Raw genomic sequence first — 13,856 nt, forward strand, 5'->3', positions numbered from 1 at the left:
AACTCCATTTTTAGAAACACTGATTGAGGAAATTGGTTTGGTAGTTTGTTGTAATTTGGAAATGTTGTGGTGAAGTGGTAAGTGGGGAAGGGTAACTAGAGTTCATTAGGAGTTAGTTAAGTGAGATCATAGAGTAGTGTCGTACTGGGTAATGTGTTGTTGTGAGTTCTGGATAAACGAATCAGCAAAACACTAGGTGAATAAGAAGCTACTGAACTGATATGGTATGCTGTAGGGTAGTCATTGCCAAATCAACTGGGCCTCAGAGTCCTCTGGGATTTTGTTACATAAACAGATTCCTGGGCCCCACCCCTGGAGTTTTGATTTGTCAGGTGCAGCATAGATTAGAGAGCCTGGATGAAGACCTTAGTGTCTGACACAGAGTAAGCAGTCGTGTTGTTAATAATAATAACTGTTGCATGCTTACATGGTGCAGCGTTTTACGTAGATTGTCTCATTGATTTCTCATAACAACTCTTAGGAAATAAGTTCTGTTTTTGTCCCTACTTTTCAGATTAGCAAAGAGATGCTAAGAGGTGTCTAGTATGCAGAACCAGGATTTGAACCTGTCATCTCCTTAAACACTGTGTTTCTCTACCTCACAGTGCTGTTATCATTGTTTATTCTGGCAAGTGCAGTTTTGAGTTTGTTTTCAGCTCTTTCCCTACTGAAATTTCCAGGGACGTCAACTTTTGGATTCTAGAAAAAACAAAGCATTGAAGGAGTCATAGATATATTTATTCCTTCTACTCTCTTCATTTTTTAGAAAAGGGGGGCTTTCTTTGAAGGAAGAACGTGGCTTGCCCATAGGAACATTTTTAAAAGTTGGTGGCAGAACTGAAGTTAGCTGTCCTAACTTTTGTTGCTGGACTCTTATTTAAAGCAGAAGAACGTGCCTCCAGAGCCTGGGTGCAGCTGTCTGTCTGCCACTGTTTGTCTCCATCTGTGTCCCCTCGATGCTGAAGCTCTCTTTCCTTGTGTCCTTAGAGTGTTTCTTGTGCTCTCCCAGTTGTTGATAGGTGGCAAGGAGACAACGGGGCTGATGAGAGATGGGCTTGGGCAGCAGTGGGCCTCGAGGCAGGGATGAGAAAAGGGCTCTTGGGCCGAGGTAGAGTGATGAAAGCCTTGAGCTCCAGGGTGTGAAATGTGAACTTGGTGCCGACATCTAGTGGGGAGTTGGGGCTCCACAGAGGTGGATATGGTATCAGTGAGGCCAGTGAGTAATTTTAGCAGTGATATTTTAGGGACTTGGGGAGACCAGCAGGCTTTAAAAATTGTTTTTTCATGGTCCCTGAGATAACATTGCTTCATGGTAATTTCCTAATTGCTCTGGGACAGTCCTGATAACTTGTCCTAGGGCACATGGGGTATATCTGCCTTAGGGAGACATGCTCACCCTTTACATCCCATCCCGGGCTGCTTTTCCTAAATGTATCTTTTATCCATCCACGTTTCCCACTTATACCCATTTATCACCTGTTTAGAAGTACCCTCCCTCAGCTTCCTTTCAGAGCTTCCCCATTCCTTCAGCTCCATATTCTGTTGGATTTCTTCAGAGCACTTGTGAAAATCAAGAAATACTTGGTTTATTACTTTTTCATTGTCTTGTCTCTCCTCCACCAGAGTGTGAGCTCCCAGATAGCAAGGACCATGTCTATCTGTATTGTTCACTGCTGCTTCCCCAGCATCTAAGCATAGCATAGGCACTGGGGTATTGAACAACCGTGTAAGAGACAATACAAGCTGAAATCCATCAGCCTGTGTTAGACACTGGGAATCGAATGAAATCAGACACAGCCTTCATCCTCAAAGCTTTCACAGTCTGAAAGAGCAGATTGGCATATAGACAAATAAGGACAGTAATACTAATCAACATATGTTCCCTTAACAATTACTACTTCTTGTAGGTGCTGTAGAGAATGCAAAGGAATGCAAATGGCAGTATCTCTACCCTCAGGGAGCTTATAACTAAAAACAATTTAATACAGTGCAACAAGAAGCTTTCTCTGTTTCTAGAAACCCAGTTTCTTTATCTCTATTTCTGAATGAGCCCGCTATTGGCTTTGATTGCAGTGGAGATGGGGTATGGATAAATAATTGCTGCAAAGTTGATTTTCATAAATCACCTTTCCTTCTCCCCTAAGTAATATGAGGATTGATCCCACTCATATAAATATCTCTTTCCTGACTTACTTGTTAGAGATTTCTTTTAAAATGCACATCTCTGCTGGGAGGATGTAGACAGAGGGGAAAAGTAGGAAATGAGGAATTATTTTAGAACTAAATGAGTTCTCAGGTATTTATTTCAATTATTTTTATGAAAAGAAAAACAACCAAAGACACATTATACAGATTGGAATGAAAGCTGGGCAAGAACAGACCTCTGACTTCTTGTTCAGTGTTCTTTCCATTTCCACCTGTCCTGGCTGTGTTCAAGCTCCAGGCTGGTGTCCACCTGTCCAGGATGTAGAACAACAGATTTTTGTTGTTTTCTGGTAAGCATTAGATGAAAACCCATTTCATAAACTTTTGTCAGTCTGGTTATAAGTTCTGTATTAAATTTTACTATACTAGTGATTCTGATTTTCTTTGGGAAGTGTGTGACAACTTTTCACAGCAGATTGAAGCTCCCCTTTGCAGTAGTCACCTTGAGAGAGTATGTATTCTTTCCAAAGATTGATAGTGTACAAACCACTTTGGAAAAGCCACTTGTCTTGGATGTTGTGGCAGTTTTTTGGATCTCTTCAACAATACCAGGTCTTGATACTTTAAAGATTAATTAGCTTTTAGGAGTTGGTCTAAAGTCTAAAGTTGGTCTAAAGTCATTCAGAACTAAAACTCCAGAGTAGTCCAAAATAATAGAGCTGGAAACAATATTGCTTAGTTAAAACTAAAGAGTGAGCAACTGCCTTGGCTGGCCCTAAAACTGGCTTTGAAGGCCACTCCAAGAAAGACATTCCAAACATGTTTGGAGCAGTTGCAGCATTGTTGGGATTAAGAAGTGTCTCCCAAGGTATAAATTAGAGTCCAAGAGTCCTCAAGTCCACGGTATAAATTCTGTTATTCATGCTTACAGTATTTGTTCAACAAACATTTACTGAATGCCTTATGCTTGCCAAGATCTGTTAGGTATTAGGGATTGATGGAATAACAGTCCCTACTCTCAAAGCACTCATAGTAGGAGGAGATGAATATCTTAAATCAACAAGTGCAATGAAGGATTTTTTTAAACAAATTTATTTATTGTTGCTGTGCACAGACTTTCTCTAGTTGATGTGAATGGGGGCTCTTCTCTAGTGGTGCACGGGCTCTAGGGAGCTCCACTTCATCACTAGTTGTGACCTATAGGCTTAGTTACCCAGTGCCATGTGGGATCATCCCAGATCAAACCTGTGTCCTCTGCATTGGCAGGTGGATTCTCAACCACTGGACGACCAGGGAAGTCCTGCAATGAATTTTTTATGTACCATAATAGACTATGTACAAGGGAGAGTGGCATCAGTAGGTTCAGGGAGTGATCTATTGAAGGGTTTTATAAGAGAGGAGATGCTTTAGTGGAGGCTTGAAAAGAAAAATTAGATACTTCCCAGCAGCTGGAGCATTTCAGAGAGGACATAAAGTTAGAAAGTTGAAAGTTAAGTCGCTCAGTCGTGTTCCAACTCTTTGCAACCCTGTGGACCGTAGCCCACCAAACTCCTCCGTCCATGGGATTTTCCAGGCAAGAATACTGGAGTGGTATGAGAACCAGTGTTAAATTTTGGCAGTTGCCAGTAGTTCATTGTGGCTGGAAGCTGGTGCCTAAAGAGGGACAGGAGACATGCCTGGAGAGTCAGGCAGGGTACCAAATTATGAAGCACCTTGTCCTTCATGCTAAGGAATATGTTATACTGTTGTAAGTAGACATTAGGAGCCATTAAAGAATTTTAAATCAGGAAGTAACATGATCAGATCTTTTGACTGTATAAGAAGATGGACTCGCAGAATGAGATGAGATGCTGAAAGCTGTTAGTGGGCTAGTGGAATGGTACAGGCAATAGATAGTGTGGCCTATGGCATAACAGTGAAGAATTAGAGAAGTGGAATAGAGAGCTGATGGGGGAAGCGTATGGATGTGAGTGTAACAGATAAGGAGTTACTGAGGATGTCTTTAAGATATTTTAAAAATTGATCTGGTCATACTCTTTATGCAGAACAACAGCCCTAGAGATCACCAGATTCATGATAGAGGGTAAACTCTAGCAGAGTTAGAAAATACTTATGGAACAGCTTTCTAAAATACATTAGTTTTGAGTCACGTGCATAGTATGATACACATAATTCAGTCAGAAAGGATTTGAAATGTTGGCAGTGTTTTGGAATCACAAAGCAGGAAAATCTTCCAAGGAGTTGAATGTATAAGAATTAAGGAATAAAAAAAAAAAAAAAAGAATTAAGGAATATAGAGATTAAAAGCCTCTTTTAATCTGTTCTCAAAGAGATGTGAGAGTTGACAGTTTGGTATTCTTTTCATATTTTATTTTCTATGCTTAGATTAATTATATATATTTTTTGTTTTATTTTTAGTGTATATGCAGGTATCTTTTAATTTGACTTCTTAAAATTTTTTTGGAGTATAGTTGATTTACAGTGTGTTAGTTTCAGATATACAGCAAAGTGATTCTGTTATCTACATATAGTCATTTTTTTCAGATTCTTTTCCCATATAGGTTATTTTAGAATATTGAGTAGAGTTCTCTGTGCTATATAGTAGGTCCTTGTTGATTTTCTGTTTTATATATAGTAGTGTATGTGTTAATCCCAAGCTTCTAATTTATCCCTGCCCACCCCCCACCCCTCTGCCCCTGTTTCCCCTTTGGTAACCATAAGTTTATTTTTGAGATCTGTGAGTCTGTTTCTGTTTTGTGAATAAGTTCATTTATATTATTTAAAAAATTTTGATTCCACATATGAGTGATAGCATATATTTGTCTTTCTACATGTACATTTTAAAAACACAAAATATTTTTTGTTTCAGCCACTTGTCCCTCCTCTCTCAATATTATGAATTATATATATTGTTCTGTGTCAGTAATAAAGATTTGTTTTATTCTTTTTGATGACTGTATAATATTCTAGTGTGTGGATATGCACCACAATTTAAGAAAGGATTTAACCAGTTTTTATTCTTTTTAAAAATGTTATATTGAAATATAGCTAAAAACTAAACTAGAGATCAGATATTAGGGTGTAATACTGAGTGAAAGAGTATGACCATTTAAAGGTTTAATAGCTAATTCCTAAAGATTGTACCAGCTTGTGTCCTATACCTCACCCAGCTGTATGTGACTGCCCACTTCTCATCACATGCCAACCAACACTGGTATTAATCAATCTTTAAAGTGTATTACTCAATCTTTTAGGTGAAAAATGCCTGATTATAGTTTCTAAAATTCTTGAGATTAAGCCTCTTGTGTATCTTTGGTAACTTCTTGCTCTTTGTCCAGTTATTTGGCAAAAGGAAATTAAGCTAGACCTTGCCCAGTGCCTTTTTCCATTCACCTTTTGAGGGTAACATTTTAAAATATAAGTTCTTATTGTAGAGCTGTATGTGAAATAGGTTTAGGAGAATGAACCATATTCTGTCCCTAGTTAACATTTGGAAATCCTTTCTGATTTTGTTTTTAAGGGATTAGGGTATAAAAGGGAGAGAAACAATAAAATATTGATGTTAGTTTGTTTTGTGGTGGTTTTCAAGAATACCAAAAAAGATTTTGATGAGTTTCATTTTTTATTGAATATACAACTCAAACTATGTTTTTTGCTGATCTTCTGTCATGTTAATCCACCTTTGGGAGTACTAATACATACCTGTGTTAGGTGGATAAATAACAACTAGCCTTTTTTGATTTCTGATACATGAAGTTCTAAGAAAAGTATTAATTTCATCACATAACCTAGTTGAGATTGCTCTGGGATATCTAATTGAATTGCTTACTCCCTTCAGGGTGTTCCTGAAAAGAAAGAGCTTCCAATCACTGTTCCAAAGTCACCAGCCTTTACTCTGAAGAACAGAATCAGAATGTCCACCAAAGAAGATGAGGTGATTCCCTAGGATGGGATCTTTACTCCTTCTGCATAATCAATTTAAGCACTGTGTGCATGCTAAGTCACTTCAGTTGTGTCCGACTCTGCAATCCTATGGACTGTAGTCCACTAGGCTCCTCTGTTCATGGGTTTCTCCAGGCAAGAATACTGGAGAGGGTTACCATGCCTGTCTCCAAATCTAAGCATTACTCTTTCTTAAACAGAGAGGAGTTCAAAGGCAGTCATTCTTGCCTGGAGTTGTCTTAACAATGGGTATGAATGATTGATCATCTATTTTTGCTCTTCCAAGAACAAAGTAGTAAGTGTATGAGGCTCTTTGCCAACAAAAGTCTGTTTAGTCAAAGCTATGGTTTTTCCAGTAGTCACATACAGATGTGAGAGTTGGACCATAAAGAAAGCTGAGTGCCGAAGAATTGATGCTTTAGAATTATGGTGCTGGAGAAGACTCTTAAAAGTCCCTTAGACAGCAAGGAGTTCAAGCCAGTCAGTCCTAAAGGAAATCAACCCTGAATATTCATTGGAAGGACTGATGCTGAAGTGGAAACTCTGATACTTTGGCCATCTGATACAAAGAGCTGATACATTGGACAAAACCCTGGTGCTGGGAGATGAGGGCAGGAGGAGAAGGGGGCAACAGAGGATGATATGGTTGGACGGCATCACCAACTCGGTGAACATGAATCTAAGCAAACTCTGGGGCACAGTGAAGGACAGGGAAGCCTGGTGTGCTGCAGTCCATGGGGTCGCAGAGTTGGACATGGCTTAGCAACTGAATGACAATGATGAGTCATTTTGGCTTTCAGTGGTAACTGGTCGTAACGACTTAGGATTGTTTCCATTGGATTGGAAAATAAGTCTTTTTTTAAGACCTACACTCTATTTTGCCTACTATTGTCATCATTTGGTGAAGGATTTTTAAAATTCACACTAAGTAGTTACATCTGCCCTGTCCTATCTCCATTGACCCAAGGGTTAAAGAGGTGACTATGTGGTGATGGTTCATGAAGTTGGAATATATAAACTGTCATTGATCAGGCTAGTTTCTTGTTACATCTCCCTTTTTATCTATAAATATCCAGAGTTAGGGTAATTTTATAGCATATCTCAAGCATAAACCTTTTTATAGATTAATTTGAAACTAGAATACACAGTAATCTTATGTTACCAGCTTGAACCCAGTCAACTTACTTGGTCCTATTCTGGGTTTGGCAACTGGAAATACTCCCAGTCACATGTTTTAGTGGAGTCTAGAGGCTGGGTCAAAGAAGAGGCCAAGGTATATGCTTGGTTAGTACTTTTCTTCTGTTCATTTTACTCACACTGTTTGAGTTCATTTAGTTTTTTCAACCTTCCTGTGAAAAATTTTAGATCTTTTAAAAGTAATTGTGTTAATTTATCAAATGCTTTCACGTTGATCTCACCCTTGTGAGTTAATAAATGACTTAGTAGGTTGGTGAGTTGGTAGGTATCCCTCTTTGATAGAAAAGGAAGCTAAGACACTTGAGAGGTTGAGTGACTTTGCCTTAATGACTTCTTTCATATATTGTCTTCTGACTTCACATTCAGAGGAGGCGAGAGAGTGAGAAGTCTTGTCTCTAAACTGCAATTTTTTCCCTTAGGAAGAGGAGGAGCCAGTAGTGATAAGAGCTCAACCTGTGCCATATTTTGGAATGCCTTTTAAGCCCCAGATCCCAGTGGGAAGAACTGTGGAAGTATGCCCTTTTTCTTTTGATTCCCGAGACAAAGAACGTCAGTTACAGAAAGAGAAGAAAATAAAAGAACTCCAGAAAGGAGAGGTAGGTGTTCCATATCTATAAATAGTATAATATTAATACTAGTCTTTAATCTCTCAAAGGTAATCTTTTATCTTGCACCTTTTGTTTTATTTATTATTTTTTTTTTATCTTGCACTTTTAAAAAACTGGATTTATTTGGCTGTATCGAGTCTTATTTGCACCTTGCGGGATCTTCATCGAAACACATGGACTCTAGTTGTGGTTCATGTGCTCCAGAGCGTGTGGGCTCTCTAGTTGCCCCATGACATGTTAGTTCCCTGTGTTTCCTGCACTGGAAGGCAGTTCTTAACCACTGGACCACCAGGGAAGTTCCTTATGTTGTACTTTTCACGTATAATCACTAATTTCCTTTGATACCTCTAAGAACCTTATGAAGTATAAATAGGGCAAGTAATTTAAATAACCATTCTGGAAGGAAGGAAGGTTAACTTAACCACTTAACCACAAGGAAGTTAAGTGACTTGCCCATGATCATGCTGGTAGTTATTGGCAAAATTGGGAGGAAAACCTTGATTTCCTGTTGAGCCTATTAGTTTTCTGTACCGTGCTGGTTTGAAAACTTGCCTTTCATATTTTTCAGATTCATCCAAATATTCTGGAGCAGCTGTGACTTTCTGACTAGAAAGGCCTTATCTTAAATCTTACATTTTCTTTTCTATTAGGTGCCCAAGTTCAAGGCACATCCTTTGCCTCACTTTGACACCATTAACCTGCCAGAAAAGAAGGTGAAGAATACTACGCAGGTTGAGCCATTCTGCTTGGAGACAGACAGAAGAGGTGCCCTGAAGGCCCAGACTTGGAAGCACCAGGTGGGGATGCGGAGAGCAGCTAAAATGTGAATTGCTTGACTGTTGGTTTGTTACAGTAGGTAGACCCGCTACACCAGGCTTCATCTGGGAACTAACACACTGGATTGTTTTAGGGACTCTCACTATAGTCAGGGGTCAGAAAACTTTTTCTATAAAGCACCATATATTAAGTATTATACATTGTATAGGTTACATATGGTCTCTGTCACATGTTGTATGTTTCAACCCTTTAAAAATATAAAAACCATCTTTAGCCCAAGGGTTGTATAGAAAGACATTACAAGCTGGATTTGGTCTGCAGCTTAAGTTTGTAAGTGATCATCTGGAGAATGAGAGACTTTTTGTGACAGGAGATTCTTAAAGATCTCACCTATTTCATCTATTAGACTTGTTCATTAAATATTCACTTTTTTCTGTTGGTGCTTTGATAAGAAACTGTGGTGAGAATAGATTCTCAATAGAGTATTTTTTCTCAACATAGTATGCTATTTGCTCTTTATAGATGATAGGTGATTTGAAACAGTTAATTGGTTGTTGGCTGGTTTAGTTGGGATCTAATTCTGCCTTGTCTGGAAAAAAATCTCCTGAATTCCTAAGTTTGTCAGTGTTGATATTATGTCTTATTTTGAAATCTGTCCAAAAGGGGCTCTGGCTTGATCTTTGTAGAAAGTCTCCCCTGTTGAAGCCCAAGAGATATGATTGATTAAGTTACTAAACCTAGGCCCCTTGTTGGCACTATTCTCTAGGAGAACTTAGGGCTGTTGCTTTGAAAGCAATCATGACATAGAATGTGGGGGGTATTTCCCATAATAAAAAGGTTTTTTAAGTTTTTCAGATGTATATAAAAGAAAGAATAGTATAATGAACTTCCATGAACCTGTCACCCTGTTTTCTAGTGCTCAAAACATGGAAAATCTTATTTCATCTAACTTTCTACCTACTCATCTCTATACTGGATATTTCTGCCTATACAAGATTATTTTGAAGCAAATCCTAGGTGCCATCTCATTTTATCCAAAAATACTTCAGTGTGTAACTTTAAAATGTAAGGATTAAAAGAATTTCATAACTCCAATGCTATTATCACACTTAAAAAGATTAAGAGTAATTTCTTAATAGTGACAAATAGCATTCATATAGCTCCATCTCTCATTTTTAAAACGGTTGAATTGTTCACATCAGGATTGAGAAAAGATCCATATTTTATAATTGTTTGATAAATCTCTAAATCCCTTTTCATCTATAGGCTGCTCTATGTGCATTTTATATGTTGAATAAATGGGATTGTTTATCCTTTCTAGATTTTACAATCTGGATTTTGGTCATTGTGTTCGCATGGTATTGATTAATAATCACCTGCTATCTTTATAGATGAAACAGTTCAAAAACATTCAAACTTGAGTAATTGAGGTAGTGGTTATGGAAAGTTGGTGGTTGCTTGTCTGACAGATTTTCTTTCTTACAGCTGGATGAAGAACTAAAACAGCAGAAAGAAGCAGCTTGCTTCAAGGCTCGTCCAAACACTGTCATCTCCCAGGAGCCCTTTGTTCCTAAGCGAGAAAAAAAATCCGTTATCGGTAGTATTTTATGTGTTCTTGAGGGATTGGGGAAGAATTGTGAGACTTCCTAGGACTGAGTTGTGTCAGTACAGTGCTGTGTCAACCAGAAGCATTTGAGTATAGAGATCTAGCCTTTCTTCCTTAGATCTTTGTTGAATGTAGCAGAACAGCGTCTGGGTGGAGGCAGCTGACATTTTAACAATTTTACTTCCCAGTCCAGAGAGTAGCAAGTAAGGAGGGAAGAGCCAGGACTTGTTTCTGGACTTCACCATAAAGCTAGTCTTAGATAGAAAACATTTGATTCCTTTCAGAACTGAGCTGCGTTTCTAGAAAAGTAGGATTCTTCTCCTAAATCTGTCTCTCAGGCTCTGTGTAGTTTTGAGCAAGCCACTATCTGTATGGGTGTTGCTTTTCTCCTAATTAGATGATTTATAGGGGTCCTTACAACCCTGAAAATTTGAGGACTTTTTGTATGTGGTATACTTCACCTTTCTCCCGCTTGGGCTTCCTTTGAGCTCCGCCTTTCTGTTGCGATGCATCTCTGTATGCTTGTTGGGTCTATGGGGCTAGGGTTCCACAAGTCGTGCTTGTGCACCAATTTTTTCTCTGTTTCTGTACTCAGAGGGCCTTTCTGGTTCTCTAGTTCAGGAACCTTTTCAGCTGGCGACAGAGAAGAGAGCCAAGGAGCGGCAGGAGCTGGAGAAAAGAATGGCTGAGGTGGAGACCCTGAAAGCCCAGCAGCTAGAGGAAGCCAGGCAGCAGGAGGAAGAGCAGCAGAAGGAGGAGTTGGCCAGACTACGGAAAGAACTGGTAACTAGGCAGCCTAAGTGCTGACTAACCCATGATTGCATCTGTTTTGTTTGTCTGTACGTTGCCTTGTTCTAGAAGAGAGCTAAGGTGGCCTCCAAGGACGCATTGAAGATGAGTGAAACCAAGAAGTCATACAAACCAAGGGTGGTGACAAAGTTGACAAGTGAACGAGGCTAAAGATGTGTATATTGTGATCCATGGATCTCCTAAGTTTATACTATAATTTTGGCCCTTTGTGGAACCAACCTGTCAGTTGCAGAACTTATCATGGTTGAGAGATATAAACAAGCTTGTTATTTTTAAAAATACATTTCTCTTTGATCCTAGATTCAGTCAGAATTTCTTCGTAAAGAGAACATCACATGCTATGCCAGTGCACAGTAACACATTTGTAGGACTTTTTAAAGAAATTATTTTTGGTTGTGCTGGGTCTTCATTGCTGTGAGCAGGCTTCTCATTGTGGTGGTTTCTCTTATTGCAGAGCATGGGCTCTAGGCCCATGGGCTTCAGTAGTTGCAGCACTTGGGCTCAGTAGTTACGCTCCACGGCATGTGGAATCTTCCCAGACCAGGGATTGAACCCATGTCCCCTGCATTGGCAGGGAGACTTCTATCCACTATACCACCAAGGAAGTCCCAGGACTCTTTATTTAACTTATTTTTATTATTGCCTTAAGGCTTAAGGAGTAATAAGGAAACCAATGTGTTTTACAATTAGAATATATAGGTAAGGAAGGGCATGGAATTGTGTGACAACTGTATTTTCATTTTCCTCCTAATTCTTGATTCAAATTCCTTGGAGTTACAGTGCATATAATCCAGGTGACGTTCCATCCTATCACTAGATAATGATTTAAATATTAGTTATCCAAAAAGAAAGCTTAATTCACCATAAGGACCCTTTCACTCAGATGGTAGCAAGCCACATGAACTACATTAATGAGGAACGTTTTAGATGAAACTTCAAATGCTTAGTGTAATAAAAGGATGACTGTGGAAATACAGAACTTATTGAGATTCTGTCTAAAATAGCTAAGCGAGCAGTTGATATAGCTGTTGGTAGAGGTGACAATGCCAAGGAAGGCTCTAGGGACAAAATATTAAAGGGAATAGCTTCTTGACAAAACCAAGCTACCATTTGCTTGGTTAGATGAAAAAATACGTATATATAATCCTCAGTCCAGATACACTCACAAAGCCAGCCTCAAGTGTTTTGACTTTTCTTCACCGCTTGAGTCCTGCCTCTTGTGTTTATCCATATTGTAGAGCTCTTTAATAATCTGGTTTGATTCAGGGTTAAGAATGGATGGGACCATGCCTTCTCCCAGCAACACTTCCTAGTTTTTTGTTTGCTTGTTTGTTTGCTTTAAAGTCCATGCTTTTGGTGAATATTAAGACTCAGTAAAATTAAGATTCTACTCTGGCAGATTCTTAAGGTGTGACTCCCCTCTGATGCAATCGAGTACACCCCCATTCTACCCCAGTACTGAACAGTCAGACTGGAAGTGCACTCTGAGGAATCCAGCAAGACCAGAACAGAAATCTACTCGGGGGATGTCCCTGGTGGTCCAGTGCCCTCCAGTGCAGGGGGCGAGGATTCAGTCCCTGGTTGGACAGCTAAGATCCCGCATGCCTCATGGCCAAAAAACCAGAACATGAAAAACAGAAGCAACATTGTAACAAATTCAATAAAGACTTTAAAATGGCCCACATTTTTTAAAAAAAATTATCTTTAAAAAATAATAGAAATGAAATCTACTTGGGCTCCAGAGCTCTTAATGCTTTGCTGCTAGACTGTGTTGCCTTTCCCCCCCTTCTCTTAATTAGTGACTGGGATGTGCAATACTATACAAAATGTTTTCAAGAAAAAGAAAAACACCCATAAGTGTAGTTCTCTAACATCCTTATCAATGGTAATTACATTTTTCTCTACAGGTGCACAAAGCAAATCCAATACGAAGATACCAGGGTGTGGAAGTCAAGTCCAGTGACCAGCCCCTGACGGTGCCCGTCTCACCCAAGTTCTCTACCCGATTCCAGTGCTAAACTTGGCTTTGAGCTGCAGATACCATCTGGGAACCTGAGCTGCTTTTTCCATCAAACCAGGAGCCGTCTTTGTCATGGGGCATAGAGAGAATCCATTTCTTCAGGCTTTTTCCTACCTGTGCCTGACAGAGCATGCCTGACAAGTGTGGACTCCCGATTTCATTGAGAGTTGTGTTTTCCTGTATTATCGTGGCTAATAATGAGACTCAGCTCATGTATGTCTCAACCAGACTCTTTGGAACCATCAGTATGATGGTTGACCTTCAGTATGGACCTTAATTCTGACTAGAATTTAAGCCTTTGTATCAGCGCAGTATAATTTCTATTGCCCTTATCCCACCTCTCTTTCTATTTTAATCATAAAATAAACATAGTTAAATACTGAGAGATTTAAGTCATGGATTAAATTGGAACCATCAGATTCTTGTCAGATTCTTTCCTCTTCTCAGTGCAAAATGAATTTAGAGTTAAGGAGCCCATCACTATGAGTGGGGAAGCCTCATGAACCGCCTGATGAGGAAGAGACTTGACTGACGGGAACCTCACAGTGGCCATCAGCTGGCTTCAGGCAGGGCTGCTGTTCAGACAGATTTCTTCCCTTGTTGGTGCTGTAGATAATAGAACGCTGAGCAGTGCATGTGTTAAGTCTTCCAGTGACCTGGACTGGAATAAAAGTTTGTCTTTCCCCTCCTTCCCCATAGCCCCGATTTTTTGTTATTTGATGTTTCTACATCTGTCGAGCCCCTTTAGAGG

At 39.3% G+C, this 13,856-nt stretch overlaps 1 protein-coding gene across 10 annotated transcripts in view; it reads left to right on the forward strand.

Annotated features, from left to right (window-relative positions):
* The window catches only part of TPX2 (TPX2 microtubule nucleation factor), a 46,729-nt gene extending 33,241 nt beyond the window's left edge, over positions 1–13,488 (forward strand). For 9 of the 10 annotated variants that reach the window (XM_065921789.1, XM_065921790.1, XM_065921788.1 and 6 more), the window contains 6 exons: positions 5,984–6,079; positions 7,704–7,880; positions 8,543–8,689; positions 10,155–10,266; positions 10,871–11,058; positions 12,993–13,488. In XM_065921789.1, coding sequence (XP_065777861.1) covers positions 5,984–6,079; positions 7,704–7,880; positions 8,543–8,689; positions 10,155–10,266; positions 10,871–11,058; positions 12,993–13,103 — 831 coding nt within the window. In that variant the 3' untranslated portion in view covers positions 13,104–13,488. The remainder of the gene's footprint in view (positions 1–5,983; positions 6,080–7,703; positions 7,881–8,542; positions 8,690–10,154; positions 10,267–10,870; positions 11,059–12,992) is intronic. The other variant, XM_065921797.1, reaches the window with a different exon arrangement.
* Positions 13,489–13,856: the final 368 nt, after the last annotated feature.

Source organism: Muntiacus reevesi, chromosome 2 (assembly GCF_963930625.1).
Source record: "Muntiacus reevesi chromosome 2, mMunRee1.1, whole genome shotgun sequence".
Classification (NCBI taxonomy): domain Eukaryota; kingdom Metazoa; phylum Chordata; class Mammalia; order Artiodactyla; family Cervidae; genus Muntiacus; species Muntiacus reevesi.